Source organism: Entelurus aequoreus, linkage group LG15 (genome assembly GCF_033978785.1).
Source record: "Entelurus aequoreus isolate RoL-2023_Sb linkage group LG15, RoL_Eaeq_v1.1, whole genome shotgun sequence".
NCBI classification, from domain to species: domain Eukaryota; kingdom Metazoa; phylum Chordata; class Actinopteri; order Syngnathiformes; family Syngnathidae; genus Entelurus; species Entelurus aequoreus.
The window spans coordinates 55,663,320-55,679,033 of NC_084745.1; the positions used below are offsets into that span (position 1 = coordinate 55,663,320).

The window sequence follows — 15,714 nt, forward strand, 5'->3', positions numbered from 1 at the left end:
TACTATATAAATAAGCCCGGGTTTTTATCATAAAGCCTGCAGCATTTCTACACAAAACCCCTTTTGGGCCTTAAATCCTGCGTTTTTGGCTTCGTCCTGCATTATAAAGGTGCATTTCAAAATAAGTTAGTTAAAGTTAAAGTACCAATGATTGTCAAGCCTGTCTCATCCATATTGAACACTTCTTAAGGATTATATCCCCCACCACAGTATGCATTCTGTACTGTACAGGACACATGGCATGAAGAAGATTGATTGACAATGGTCTACAGTCCATTAGCGAATGAAAGGTCAGTGTTCAAAAACAAGAACAAAAAATACAAAAGTTAGGGGCATTTTACTTGAACTGAGCAAAATTATCTGCCAATAGAACAAGAAAATTTGGCTTGTCAAGACTTTCCAAAACAAGTCAAATGAGCTAACCTCAATGAACCCAAAAATACCTTTTTATTAAGTATTTTCTCACTAATAAGAAGTGCACTTTTCTTCATAGAAAAACAAATAAGAGACATTTTCTCTCAATACGTTGAAAAATATTCTTAAATTAAGTAAATGCTAGTGCCATTATCTTGACATAATATAACATGACATCATCGTGCCTAGTGCGTGCTCTTTCAGTCAATTAGTGCGCAAGGAATATATATATATATATATATATATATATATATGTGTGTGTGTGTAAGTATATATATATATATATATATATATATATATATATATATATATATATATATATATATATATATAATATATATATATATATATATATATATATATATATATATATATATATATATATATATATATATATATATATATATATATATACACACACTACCGTTCAAAAGTTTGGGGTCACGTTGAAATGTCCTTATTTTTAAAGGAAAAGCACTGTACTTGTCAATGAAGATAACTTTAAACTAGTCTTAACTTGAAAGAAATACACTCTATACATTGCTAATGTGGTAAATGACTATTCTACCTGCAAATGTCTGGTTTTTGGTGCAATATCTACATAGGTGTATAGAGGCCCATTTCCAGCAACTATCACTCCAGTGTTCTAATGGTACAATGTGTTTGCTCATTGGCTCAGAAGGCTAATTGATGATTAGAAAACCCTTGTGCAATCATGTTCACACATCTGAAAACACTTTAGCTCGTTACAGAAGCTACAAAACTAACCTTCCTTTGAGCAGATTGAGTTTCTGGAGCATCACATTTGTGGGGTCAATTAAACGCTCAAATGGCCAGAAAAAGAGAACTTTCATCTGAAACTCCACAGTCTATTCTTGTTCTTAGAAATGAAGGCTTTTCCACTAAATTGTTTGGGTGACCCCAAACTTTTGAACGGTAGTGTATGTATATATATATATATATATATATATATATATATATATATATATATATATATATATATATATATATGTATATATATATATATATATGTATATATGTATATATATATATATATATATGTATATATGTATATGTATATATGTATATATATATATATATATATGTATATGTATATATGTATATATAATATATATATATATATATATATATATAAGTATATATGTATATATATATATATATATATATATATATGTATATATGTATATATGTATATATATATATATATATATATATATATATGTATATATATATATATATATATATATAATCAGTGGTTCTTAACCTGGGTTCGATCGAACTCTAGGGGTTCGGTGAGTCGGGCTCAGGGGTTCGGCGGAGGTCAAGACACACCCGACTCATCGTGTAACTAAAAATCGACGTGATACGGCAACAGCAGAAGTCAGACTGATTTGCAGGTGTGTAATTTGTTGTGAGTTTATGCACTGTGGTGGTTTTGTTCCTTGAACAAGGTGATGTTCATGCACGCTTCATTTTGTGCACCAGTAAAAAAAAACATGGTAACACTTTAGTATGGGGAACATATTCACCATTAATTAGTTGCTTATTAACATGCAAATTAGTAACATATTGGCTCTTAACTAGTCATTATTAAGTACTTATTAATGCCTTATTCGGCATGGCCTTATTATAAGCCCTAACCCTGACCCTAACCCTAACCAAATAACTCAAAATTAAGTCTTTGTTATTTAGAATATGTTCCCCATACTAAAGTGTTACCAAAAACATCTTGAATTTGAAAGAAAAAAAAAGGGTTCGGTGAATGTGCATATGAAACTGGTGGTGTTCGGTACCTCCAACAAGGTTAAGAACCACTCATATATATATATATATATATATATATATATATATATATATATATATATATATATATATATATATATATATATATACACTACCGTTCAAAAGTTTGGGGTCACCCAAACAATTTTGTGGAATAGCCTTAATTTCTAAGAACAAAAATAGACTGTCGAGTTTCAGATGAAAGTTCTCTTTTTCTGGCCATTTTGAGCGTTTAATTGACCCCACAAATGTGATGCTCCAGAAACTCAATCTGCTCAAAGGAAGGTCAGTTGTGTAGCTTCTGTAACGAGCTAAAGTGTTTTCAGATGTGTGAACATGATTGCACAAGGGTTTTCTAATCATCAATTAGCCTTCTGAGCCAATGAGCAAACACATTGTACCATTAGAACACTGGAGTGATAGTTGCTGGGAATGGGCCTCTATACACCTATGTAGATATTGCACCAAAAAGCAGACATTTGCAGCTAGAATAGTAATTTACCACGTTAGCAATATATAGAGTGTATTTCTTTAAAGTTAAGACTAGTTTAAAGTTATCTTCATTGAAAAGTACAGTGCTTTTCCTTCAAAAATAAGGACATTTCAATGTGACCCCAAACTTTTGAACGGTAGTGTGTATATATATATATATATATATATATATATATATATATATATATATATATATAATTTACAGCCCGGCCCCCGACCAAATTTTTTTTTTATTGTAATTTTGAAGAATTTACCTGAAAGTGCATGAACTATTTCTGTTCAAAATTGTTAGAAATGTCAAATGTTTAAATATTAACTGTCAGTTTACTGTACTGTGCCAACTGTACTACTATATGAGTACCTATTTTCTATTGTTTCATTGAAAATAAAACAGCAAAGTCCATTTGGCTGTCATCTGTTTTAATTATGAGACACAATTGTGTCAAAGTCATGATTTTTTTATTTCATGCCTGAAATAAGAAATGATTACTTTAAAAAAGTAGTTTTATACTTGTGAGTGTTGATGACACAGCTTTGCAACAGTTGATATTCTAGTTTCAAGCATGTTTTACTCAATATAGCTCATCAAATCTCAGCTACAAGCTGTAATATCTTACTGAGATCATTTAGGACCAAAACACTTCAAACAAGTAACATAACATCTGCTTAGTGAGAAGAATGATCTTATCAGACAGAAAATAAGCAAATATCAGCCTTATTTGAGATATTTCATCTTAGATTTCAGTTTTTGCATTGCACAGCACTGCTTCAAATAGTCCGTCTGCGTTAGCGCTTATAATACCAATATCACTAATACTCAAAGTCACCAAATGTAAAAGAAGTATTGTTGGCAGCTTATCAATTGGATTTTATGGGCCAACTAGAGGAGCTCCCATTCGCTCCGTTGTTAAGTGGACTTTTATTTACAAGTTAGAATGCATTAAAGGCCTGCTGAAAGCCACTACTAGCGACCACGCAGTCTGATAGTTTATACATCAATGATGAAATCTTAACATTGCAACACATGCCAATACGGCCGGGTTAACTTATAAAGTGACATTTTAAATTTCCCGCGACACTTCCGGTTGAAAACGTCTATGTATGATGACGTATGCGCGTGACGTCAATCGTTGAAACGGAAGTATTCGGACACCATTGTATCCAATACAAAAAGCTCTGTTTTCATCGCAAAATTCCACAGTATTCTGGACATCTGTGTTGGTGAATCTTTTGCAATTTGTTTAATGAACGATGAAGACTGCAAAGAAGAAAGTTGTAGGTGGGATAGGTGTATTAGCGGCTGGCTGCAGCAACACAACCAGGAGGACTTTGACTTGGATAGCAGACGCGCTATCCGACGCTAGCCACCGACCGCACGGATGATCGGGTGAAGTCCTTCGTTGCTCCGTCGATCGCTGGAACGCAGGTGAGCACGGGTGTTGATGAGCAGATGAGGGCTGGCTGGCGTAGGTGGCTATCTAATGTTTTTAGCTTAGTTCTGTGAGGTCCCGTTGCTAAGTTAGTTCAATGGCGTCGTTAGCAACAGCATTGTTAAGCTTCGACAGGCTGGAAAGCATTAACTGTGTATTTACAGGTCCATGGTTTAATAGTATTGTTGATTTTCTGTCTATCCTTCCAGTCAGGGGTTTATTTCTTTTGTTTCTATCTGCAGTTAAGCCCGATGCTATCACGTTAGCTCCGTAGCTAAAGTGCTTCGCCGATGTATTGTCGTGGAAATAAAAGTCACTGTGAATGTCCATTTCGCATTCTCGACTCTCATTTTCAAGAGGATATAGTACCCGTGGTGGTTTAAAATACAAATCCATGATCCACAATAGAAAAAGGAAAGAGTGTGGAATCCAATGAGCCAGCTTGTACCTAAGTTATGGTCAGAGCGAAAAAAGATACGTCCTGCACTGCACTCTAGTCCTTCACTCTCACGTTCCTCATTCGCAAATCTTTCATCCTCGCTCAAATTAATGGGGTAATCGTCGCTTTCTCGGTCCAAATCGCTCTCGCTGCTGGTGTAAACAATGGGGAAACGTGAGGAGCCCTTCAACTTGTGACGTCACGCTACTTCCGGTACAGGCAAGGCTTTTTTTTATCAGCGACCAAAAGTTGCGAACTTTATCGTCGATGTTCTCTACTAAATCCTTTCAGCAAAAATATGGCAATATCGCGAAATGATCAAGTATGACACATAGAATGGATCTGATATCCCCGTTTAAATAAAAACATTTCATTTCAGTAGGCCTTTAAACAAAATATCCATCCGTCATGTCTTTTATAATGTGCAGTTCCCCTTTAAAGAGTTGACTCCCGCAACACCTTTTTTGGTCACCTTCTTCTCACTTTACCCTCCATGTCAACTCGGTCACAGAGGCCAGCGCAAAGACCCGGGACGGTGTCCAGTGTGCCTTTGAAGAGCTGGTGGAAAAGATCATCCAGAGTCCAGGATTGTGGCAGAGCGAGAGTCACGGCAGGGGGGTGCAGCTCACCGATGAAGACGCAGGAGGTGACACCTGTGCTGGATTCTGCTCACTGGTCTAGACAACAGACACACACACAGAACATTTTGCAGCATACAGGTGTGAATACCCCACACACTGCTTCCATCCTCACTTGTCGTCTTGTCCTGAGTCAAGTACCCAGACTGCGGGCTGGACCGTCCACACAGACCTTACTGTATGCACGTCTTCCGATAAAACTGCGCTTCAAATGCAAAAAGCCGCTCGGCCTCGGTCCTGACGACGCGGGAGTGCGCTCGTCTCGCCTCCCGCTTGCTTTGGCGTTGGACAATGGAAGGAACATCAGTTTACACTCTGCAACACATTTTTATCAAAAGGGAGACACGACTGCAACAAAGTGAACCAAAGTGTGGAAGAAAAGATGAATCCTATTGACCGAGGGTAACTTTTTGCTGAATCTCGCTTGAGCTGGCTAACCTGTGCAGAACACTCGCTGTTTGGACAAAAGTATTGGGACAGCCCTTCCTCCTAGACCACCTGGCTCTTGGGTCATCTGTGAGGACTGTTTGGAATCAATCCGATACCAAGTAAATGTGAGGCCAGCTATGTTAACACAATACTTTTAAGATCACTTTTAATCGTGATTGTATCCAACAAACATTTTTACAAATGATCTAGTATTGTGTTGCAAAGAAACTACACAAAAGCAAAAACTACCATTGGCTCTCTTTCAAATCCTTCGGCTTTTAGCTTCCAAAGCACTCCTGTGTCCAATATATGTTTGTAAACAACATAAATGGCACTGCAGAAATGTTATTCATAGAAGAGAAATGAAAATACAGCTACTTATTAACACTATCGATATCTGGATCGATCTGCCCAGCCCTACTGGAGACCGGGCCTGATGGACCTTGCATTGTGCATGGAGGTACAGCTGCACCTTGGCACAGGACAGAACACAGAACTTGTCCAAACAAAAACATGTAGCTGGATGTAAGGGCATTGCCTGGTTTGTGTCCCAAAACTTTTGTCCATTGTTTATGTATAGGACATGCTGCTGTGGGGAGGTTCTTCAATGCCAAACCATCCTGAAGTCCCTCTCAACACTCCGCTAAACGGCTTGGGTTATGTTCTCACAATATCATGACTTAACAACAAGGACATTTGGCCACTTCTGTTGACTTCAAAGAACGTCAGTGTTTTGTTTTGAAAAAACCAAAAGGATCGGGACCAGCGAAACACTTTTCCACCCAACATCAATGAAAAGGGGAAGGCTTTGAATCTCCGTGGTGCTGGACTGGAGTCATTCATAGAGATGGTATCAGTGATATCGCTCACAGCGCCGCGGTCTGTCACACTTAAAGGGAAAGTCTTTAATATTGCACAGGGTAACGTTCCCCCACATTTGGAGAGTCGAAAAAGGCTCTGATTTGCTAATGGGTTTAACAGTTCGGAACCTGGGAAATGTCCAGTTATTCTGCGCCTCTGATCTGGTTGTTAAAACAACATGAATACTACAATGTCAAATTTGGGATCACTTGCATGAGGAACTATCCGTGCCATTCTTTGCCTGGTCTGTCCACTTAAGTTTAGCTGAAAGTAAAACAGCATTCGGCTTTTAGCTTTTAACTTGAAATTGTTTTTTGTCTGTTCAGACATATGAGCCATTAATATTTGTGCACATTTGGTGTATTTTAGCAATTAGATGGGATCCTCCTTGAGATGTAAAACTGAATGTACACATACAAACTGCCCTATGTATTAAAATTGTCTTCTTTCCCCCCATTGCAGTCCTACAAACGTCAGGCTTGGTTGATGCAATAAAGTATGAAAAGGAAGACGTTATGTGGGTGATGTTTGTGAGCTCCTCTGGAGAAGACCAGTAACAGGTTTGTCATGGTTGCAGTGTTGGAAATGTCGCTGTTAGGTGAGGGCTTTTTCACATTCCGCTGCCCTCAGAATAAAGACGTGTGTTTGAACAGTGTCCGAGGAAGCCTCAAACCCCAGACGTGTGATCCAGCTAAATCATCTCTCTCTGACAGACTTCTCGGGGAAACCCGACCGCAGCCGTAAGTCATGCTACCAACGCTTTGACTTCGATGTGCACAATTCCTGGGCGATTATGAAAGGCTTAGGGCTGGCAGCGCGGGCGAGGATTGCTTCCCATGTAGCGTGTTCCTCCTCGTCTGGAAATATGTCTCAGTCAAACATCAACAGAGGCCTTCATGTGGTGCGACGAGCTGTAAGCGCTTGCCATTTCCTCATGCCTACATCGGCAAAACGGCTAGTGATGTTTACTCTATTTCTAGATGTTTCTATTTGCAAATTTTGTCATTTTCTGTGGCCTAACTGGCTGCGGTACTTTACAACGTGAAGGACTGTTTCCTAGGGTGTGACGATTTGTCTTAACGATTAGATTCAGAATCGGAATAACATACAAACATAACAAAGGTTGTCAGTTGGCCTTTTCTGTATTTCCATGACTATTTGCATTGCAGATTGTCACATCAAAACTATGAATGAACACATGTGGAGTTATGTACTTAACAAAAAAAAGGTAAAATAACTGAAAACATGTTTTATATTCTAGTTTCTTAAAAATAGCCACCCTTTGCACTGATAACTTTTTTTTAAGCTCAAGAGAATGCCAAGAGTGTGCAAAGCCGTAATCAGAGCAAAGGGTGGCTATTTTTCTTTTTTTTTTTCATTTATTATTTATTTCAGGCAATGACATAAAAAAGTACAAAGTTGACAGCACATAATAATATAAATGAATATAGTGCAAAAGGTAGTGTATAGTATGTAATGCATGATTGTCCAGTTTTGCCTGAAAGGGAGTGGCAAGAAGATAATTTATTTAATCCCACCCCCAGTTCTCCATTCAGTGATTATTCACATGAGTTCACTGTTACTTTGTTCAAGGATTATAATACACATGTTGTATCATAGTGGCATTACCACAGGTAACAATAATTATTACACTGTAACAATCATTTGTAAGAATAATGAATATACCAACAATGGTAATAGCAGTGTTTACCATAAACTGCCAAGATACCTGTGGCGGTGGGGGCGTGGCTTTGGGCGTGGTCACCATGACATCGAGTAATTTGCATAATTTACTACAATGATATGATTTTCTCTAAAAAGGCTCCAAAAATGTATACTTACTAATTAATAATAGTTTTGTTTTAAACGTCCTTCCATCCATCCATTTTACAATATAATTACAACACTTTATGTACATATTTATATACAGATTTGAACAATAAGTTATTCACTGAAATATATTTATTAATTGTGGTTCTTACAAAAAATATATCTTACAAAATATAAAAGCTAAAATGTCTCTTAAAGCTCTGCCCCTTTAATTAGTGCATACTAAATAATGTAACTTTAGCCTACTACTATAAGCATATTATTTACCAGCAACATAAAGTGAAACAGAGGCAGAGGTGTCCTGCCACAGTCAGTAACAAATAAACAGAAAACAGTAGTGGTCAAATACAAATAAGGCAACAAGAGAAGTATCCTACACTTCTCTTTTGTAAAGTAAATCTGAACAGCCTATATGGGCATCTACATCAACTATATGATTTGCCTGAGAAGCCGGACAGGACAAAAAAAAATAAAAACATTTTTTTTTTTTTTTTTTTTTGTGGCGGAAGTAAGTCTTTCATGGCGGGCCGCCACAAATAAATGAATGTGTGGGAAACACTGAAAAGACAAAATGCCAACAATGGTAAATTTTGAAAACTTGTTCCCACCAAAGGCAGCATACTGAATAATCAAAGCATGCGGGCTTATTTTAATACTTTTTTGTTGTTTTATAAAACAAAAAAAGGAAGTTTAAAACCTATTTAAACACAAAATTTGTCAGTTTTGTTTTTATAGGCGAAAAAGCATATTATCAATTAGTGTCAAAAGTCTGAAGGGTACACCCTGGACAAGTCACCACCTCATCACAGGGCCAACACAGATAGACAACATTCACACACCAGGGACCATTTAGTGATGCCAATCAACCTGTGCATGTCTTTGGAGGTGGGAGGAGCCTATCCCCAGGTGCATGTCTTTGGAGGTGGGAGGGGCCTATCCCCAGGTGCATGTCTTTGGAGGTGGGAGGGGCCTATCCCCAGGTGCATGTCTCTGGAGGTGAGAGGAGCCTATCCCCAGGTGCATGTCTTTGGAGGTGGGAGGGGCCTATCCCCAGGTGCCCGTCTTTGGAGGTGAGAGGGGCCTATCCCCAGGTGCATGTCTTTGGAGGTGGGAGGGGCCTATCCCCAGGTGCATGTCTTTGGAGGTGGGAGGAAGCCGGAGTAGAACCTACGCAGTCACGGAGAGAACATGCAAACTCCACACAGAAAGATCCCGAGCCCGGGATTGAACTCGGGACCTTCGTATCCCTGTTCTACCGTGCTGCCCACCAACTATGAAAGGATATATCAAGTATACACGTTGCTACAACATTATTTTATTAAAAGTGCTGAACTTCCTATACATTTTTAAATTCTTAAATCCAATGTTTTCTTTCGTTTCCCTTTTAAAATGGTCTTGGATCAATACCTATCTTCCAGAGGGAAAACTTGCCCAGCACAGATCGATAAACTTGAAATTCAGGAATATAGATTGATCTATTGATATATAGTCCAATCGTTACTGTTTACTATAAACTACCGCTGTCAAATAATTATTTTTAAGAAAATTAGATTAGTCACACTTTTTAATTTGGATTAATCACAGGTTATAATCGTTTATATAATTTAAATTAACTTTTAAAAAATGTCTATTAATTTTTGGACACATATTTTACTTGAATGCACGTCAAGACTTGGCAACAGTTTAATCTTAAATCCAGTCAGGGTTTATTTTGGAGTGAGATTTGCCAGCGAGTACGCCAGTTGGAGCCGCCTCATTATTTCATAGCGTATAACAAGCCATGCTACCTCTCAGGTAACCATCCCCGCTTAAGGTAAAGAGGCGTGTCCATTCAAAATAGTGTGATTAATATGTGTATAAACATGATGTACATGTTGTTTGATTTTGTAGAAAAATCAAATAACAGACATGACACAAAACTAAAGTCATTTCAAATGTCAACTTTGTATTTAAGAAACACAAAGAAATCAAGAATATAAATTGTGTTAGTAACAGTTTCATTTTTAGAGTGAATCAATTATGGAATCGCTCAATTCTGAGGAAGTTATGGAATGTTGACAATCAGAATCTTCATCAATCTTGCTCCAACTTTCTGTGATTGCCGTCAGGCCCGGCCCTAACCAATCTGGCGCCCTAGGCAAGATTTTAGGTGGCGCCCCCCCCCCACATCGGCAGTGAAGTGTATATACTCACAAGAAACCGAATAGCTTTGTCTTTGACCTTTTTTTTTTTACTTAAAGAAAGCAAATTAACAATCAGAATAGTTAACAAGATAAGAAAAAATATGGATAAATAAATGAATACAAAAAATAAAAAATGAATATATGAAATACAATATTTTTTACATACATAAACACAAAATAAAACGTGTCAACAAGTTGCATAAAATAAATTAAAAATACAATATAAATAAGGCACTGCACAAAACAAGATATCAAACCAGTATGACTTTAACAACTATATTACAAAAAAAGGGGATCCTACAGAGTTCTCTATTTGTGCTTTTTAATATTGCATTAACTAGAATGACTTACAAATTACTGTACACCAGGGAGTACTGTAATTACCTAACGTTACATTATTATTTTCCATAACAATTTAGCCCCCTCCACAATATTAACCCGACGTTAAAACAGAACTAGCTATTTATTGATTAGCAATTGCCGAATCATGTAACATTAGCTTAATGCTAAAAAGCCAGGTTACTATCACATTCTGTAACTGACAAATAATTTCATGTAGGCTAACGTTACCTACCTGCTACCTCTGTCATTTTCTCGTTCCTCCTCTTCTTTTCTCTTTTTTCTTCCCTGGGCACCTGACAGTTTTGGCCGTTTTGACATCTTGTGTTGATTTTTTTATGTGGGACGTCCAAAAAGAGTCATGATACGGGAAGGGAGGGGGCGCACCGTGCCGGGGGAGGGGGGGGGGGGCGTAATGTTGTAACAAATAATATTTCTATTAAATAGGCTTTACTTTGCATTTTAATTAACGTGGGATTATTTTATGTATTTAGAAATAATAGTACCAACTTTTTTTTTTTTTTTCCTGCAACATTTGTGGCACTGCCGTGGCGCCCCCTGATGGACGGCGCCCTTAGCATTTGCCTATACGGCCTATGTCACGGGCCGGCCCTGATTGCTGTTGTCAAATCAGCTTTTGCAGGTTGGAGTCTTTCCATCCATTATTTTCTTTCATTTCTTCCACAAAGTTTAAATTATATTGAGATCCGGACTATTTGCAGGCCAAAGAAAGTTTTTACTCCTCAGCAAGATCCAGTATCATCCTGAAAAATAATATCATCCTCAAACATCCTTTAGACTGATGGACTAAGAAACGTGTATAGAATGTAAATGTAAACGTGTATTGAATATGTAATGACAGCCATCATTACCTGCTCATATCATCAATGACTGGAAATGTGCACGTTTTCTTCAGGCAGTCGTCTTCTAAAACCTCATTGGAACGGCACCAAACAAAAGTTCCAGCATCATCAGCTTGCCCAAATGCAGATTAATGATTCATCACTGAATATGACTTTCATCCAGTCATCCACTTAGTCCGTTCTAACCTCGTTCCTTTCTGTGTAGGTGTTAATGACGGCTTTTGTTTAGCCCTTTAGCCTTAGCGGTTTCTTACAGTTCCGCCACAAACGGTGACTCCAGTTTCCCCCATTTGTTTTCTATTTTCAAGACATAGTCCTTAATCTGTCCTGACGCTTTCACGTTGCCCTCGGTCTACCAGTATGCTAGCCTTTTAGAACCGTCCCGTGTTGTTTGTACTTAGTCCGAACTTCACACACCGTGACCGTGAACGATCAACATCTTTAGCAACATTGCGTGATGATTTATCCTTGAAGAAGTTTGATAATCCTCAACTTGGTTTCAATTGACATCTCTCACGTTGGAGCCGTGATTCATGTCAATCCACCTGGCGCAACAGCTCTCCAAGGTGTGAACGCAGACTATTTGATGCAGGTGGTGGCTTTGGAAATGTACATTTCCAGGGTGATTTAAATGATTACTTCCTCGGAATGGAGTGATTCCCTAATTTGCATCAAGTCTGCTTGATCTAATAATGAAAGTTGCCATTTGAAATGACTACAGTGTTGTGTCACGACTACGAAATCCTCCAAGTCTGATTCACTTTTTTCAGGGGTTGTGTAAACTACAATTTTATAAAGTCGTAAAGCTATTAGCCGAAGCTGTTAAATCCCAGTTTGAAAACACGCCAAGGTTAGAAGGTCTCTCAGAAGAACAACAGCTCTCTGCCAAGGCTTAACTGTTACCAAAAGTGAGAACAAGGGAGTGCATTATTTTGCTTCCCTGTCTCTCTGTCTTGGGCAATGTTTACACTGCAGGTCAATTACCTTTTTTTTGCACATAAGTGACATGTATCTGATTTTTTTTCCATGTCAGTGTAAACGGAACAATTCCCATTTTTTTCAAATCCGACCTAGGCCTTTTTTTGTATGTGGATATAAATCAGGGGCCGTACTTATCAAGCTTCTCAGAATTACTCCTAAGAAGTCTGCTAAGAGTTGACTTAAGAGTAAATAAATTCTTCGCTGAAAGCTGCACTTAAAAGTTAGTTATCAAGCGTCTTACTCACACTTTCAGCGAAGTGTAGGACTGAATCTTAAGTGTCACACTCAGAGCTGAATTACGACATTACTATGTGCCGTAAACGCAATTTTAGGTGACGTCATTTCTGTGTCCATAGAAATGACCAATCACGGAAGGGAATCCGTTGTCTAAGAATAAAGAAATATCTTGGAAATATTTAAGTGGACAATGGGAGTGTATATTTTGACAATAAACTACAAAATAATACAAAACAAACTAGTCCCCGCCGGCACTCACGCTACCGCTCCCTCTCTTCTATCGCCCACACACTCACTGACGTCACTCACCTCACGGCCACACACATACGCTACTGTCATAACATTTTCTTTCCAATTCATTAATTAGGCAACTCATTTGGAACTGGTGTGGGTGGCTCTATATATACTAGCCCACTGCAGACACATGCAGAAATCAACATGGAATCGAAAAGTATTAAATCTGTGACAAAAATAATACCCGCTCTGTCTAAACGATACCGTTTGATCAGCTGCTCGTCATCAAAAAACAACAACATTGTTCCGTTCCCTGAACGTTCGCGCACGTCTCTCTCGCCTCAGTGCCACCCCCTGCTGGCAACTCCTAACCACTTAAGACACCTCTGAAGGTCTCTTAAATATCGTGGAGAGTAGGAGTGATTCTTAGACTTAAGAACGTTGATAAAAAGCTTTTATTCTTAAGTTTGAGAGTAGGACTAAATTTCGCAAATTCTCAGGACTTAAGTGTAAAATGGCACTCTAAGAAGCTTGATAAGTACGGCCCCTGATGTGTATCTGCAGTATGAACCTTGGGGTCGTATACTCCTGTAAACACCTCACTTCTATTCCCTTCTGGCCCACATGAGTCACTTCTGTTCCTGTTACGCAGGGGTGTCCAAAGTGCGGCCCGCAGGTCATTTTTTAACGGCCCCACGGCACATTTTAAAAACACGTTTGAAAAAAATATAAAACATTAAAAGTGGTATTTAAAGAGCAAACAGGTGAAATGTAACAAGAAAATGTAGCAATTAGGGATGTCCGATAATGGCTTTTTGCCGATATCCGATATTCCGATATTGTCCAACTCTTTAATTACCGATACCAATATCAACCGATATATACAGTCGTGGAATTAACACATTATTATGTCTAATTTGGACAACCAGGTATGGTGAAGATAAGGTACTTTTAAAAAAAATTTATAAAATAAGATAAATAAATTAAAAACATTTTCTTGAATAAAAAAGAAAGTAAAACAATATAAAACAGTTACATAGAAACTAGTAATTAATGAAAATGAGTAACATTAACTGTTAAAGGTTAGTACTATTAGTGGACCAGCATGTGTGCTTACGGACTGTATCCCTTGCAGACTGTATTGATATATAATGTAGGAAGCAGAATATTAATAACAGAAAGAAACAACCCTTTTGTGTGAATGAGGAGGGAGGTTTTTTGGGTTGGTGTATCTTGTGTTTTTTATGTTGATTTAATTTTAAAAAAACGATACCGATAATAAAAAAAACAATACCGATAATTTCCGATATTACATTTTAACGCATTTATCGGCCGATAATATCCGCAGGCCGATATTATCGGACATCCCTAGTAGCAATGTTTGCTCTAATCACACAAAGCTGCCATGCAGGCTGTTTCTTTCTTTGCAAAATAATAATGAATCAAAATCAATGTCATTATGATTTATTGACCTATTCAAGGCTCCAATTACGTCACATTAAATATTTTTGAGATATTTTTTGGGGAAAATGTTGCATATTTTGTTTGCCATGTAAAAAAATGAGCTGTTTTTTTTTAAAGAAGGGCCTAAAACGAACAAACAAAACATAAACAACAATACAACTTATACTTGACAGATAGATCTGAAGTTGATCTCGAGATTATTGTGTTAAAAGTAAACGGTAAAAAATTAAAAAAATATTTATTTTTTAACACTTTAATGAGTAGGACCTTTTTGGATCCCCTACAATTTTAGTGTGATTAGTTTTTAAGTGTCATTGCTCAAAATATAATAATGAATTAAAATCAATGTTGTTATGAGTTATTGACCTTTTTAAGGCTCCAATTATTATATCATCTCAAATATTCCACTTAAAAATTTTATTGGGTGAATAATTGCATATTTTGTGGGTTTTTTCCATTAAAAAAAGGGTTTTCTTTGACAAAAAGTGCATACAATTTAAATCTTTAAAATATTTTATATTGACAGATAGACCTAATGTTGATCTAGAGATTTAAAAACTTGAATAATAACACAAATAATAATACTGAAGAATGACACATTTTTTATATTTTTCGGACCAAAACCCTTTGGGGTCCCCGGGATCAAGCCTGAGTGGAGGCCTAAATGTATATTTTTATACATACAGTACCGTTCAAAAGTTTGGGGTCACATTGAAATGTCCTTATTTTTGAAGGAAAAGCACTGTACTTTTCAATGAAGATAACTTAAAACTAGTCTTAACTTTAAAGAAATACACTCTATACATTGCTAATGTGGTAAATGACTATTCTAGCTGCAAATGTCTGGTTTTTGGTGCAATATCTACATAGGTGTATAGAGGCCCATTTCCAGCAACTATCACTCCAGTGTTCTAATGGTACAATGTGTTTGCTCATTGGCTCAGAAGGCTAATTGATGGTTAGAAAACCCTTGTGCAATCATGTTCACACATCTGAAAACACTTTAGCTCGTTACAGAAGCTACAAAACTGACCTTCCTTTGAGCAGATTGAGTTTCTGGAGCATCACATTTGTGGG

At 37.3% G+C, this 15,714-nt stretch overlaps 2 protein-coding genes across 2 annotated transcripts in view; one reads left to right on the top strand and one right to left on the bottom strand.

Moving 5' to 3' along the window:
* Positions 1-6,654, top strand: part of LOC133630516 (ras-related protein Rab-18-like) — a 34,205-nt gene extending 27,551 nt beyond the window's left edge. Inside the window, exon 7 of the mRNA XM_062022128.1 lies at positions 5,090-6,654. Coding sequence (XP_061878112.1) covers positions 5,090-5,259 — 170 coding nt within the window. The 3' untranslated portion in view covers positions 5,260-6,654. The remainder of the gene's footprint in view (positions 1-5,089) is intronic.
* Positions 1-15,714, bottom strand: part of LOC133630269 (divergent protein kinase domain 2A) — a 482,954-nt gene that overhangs the window by 184,642 nt on the left and 282,598 nt on the right. The window lies entirely within an intron of this gene.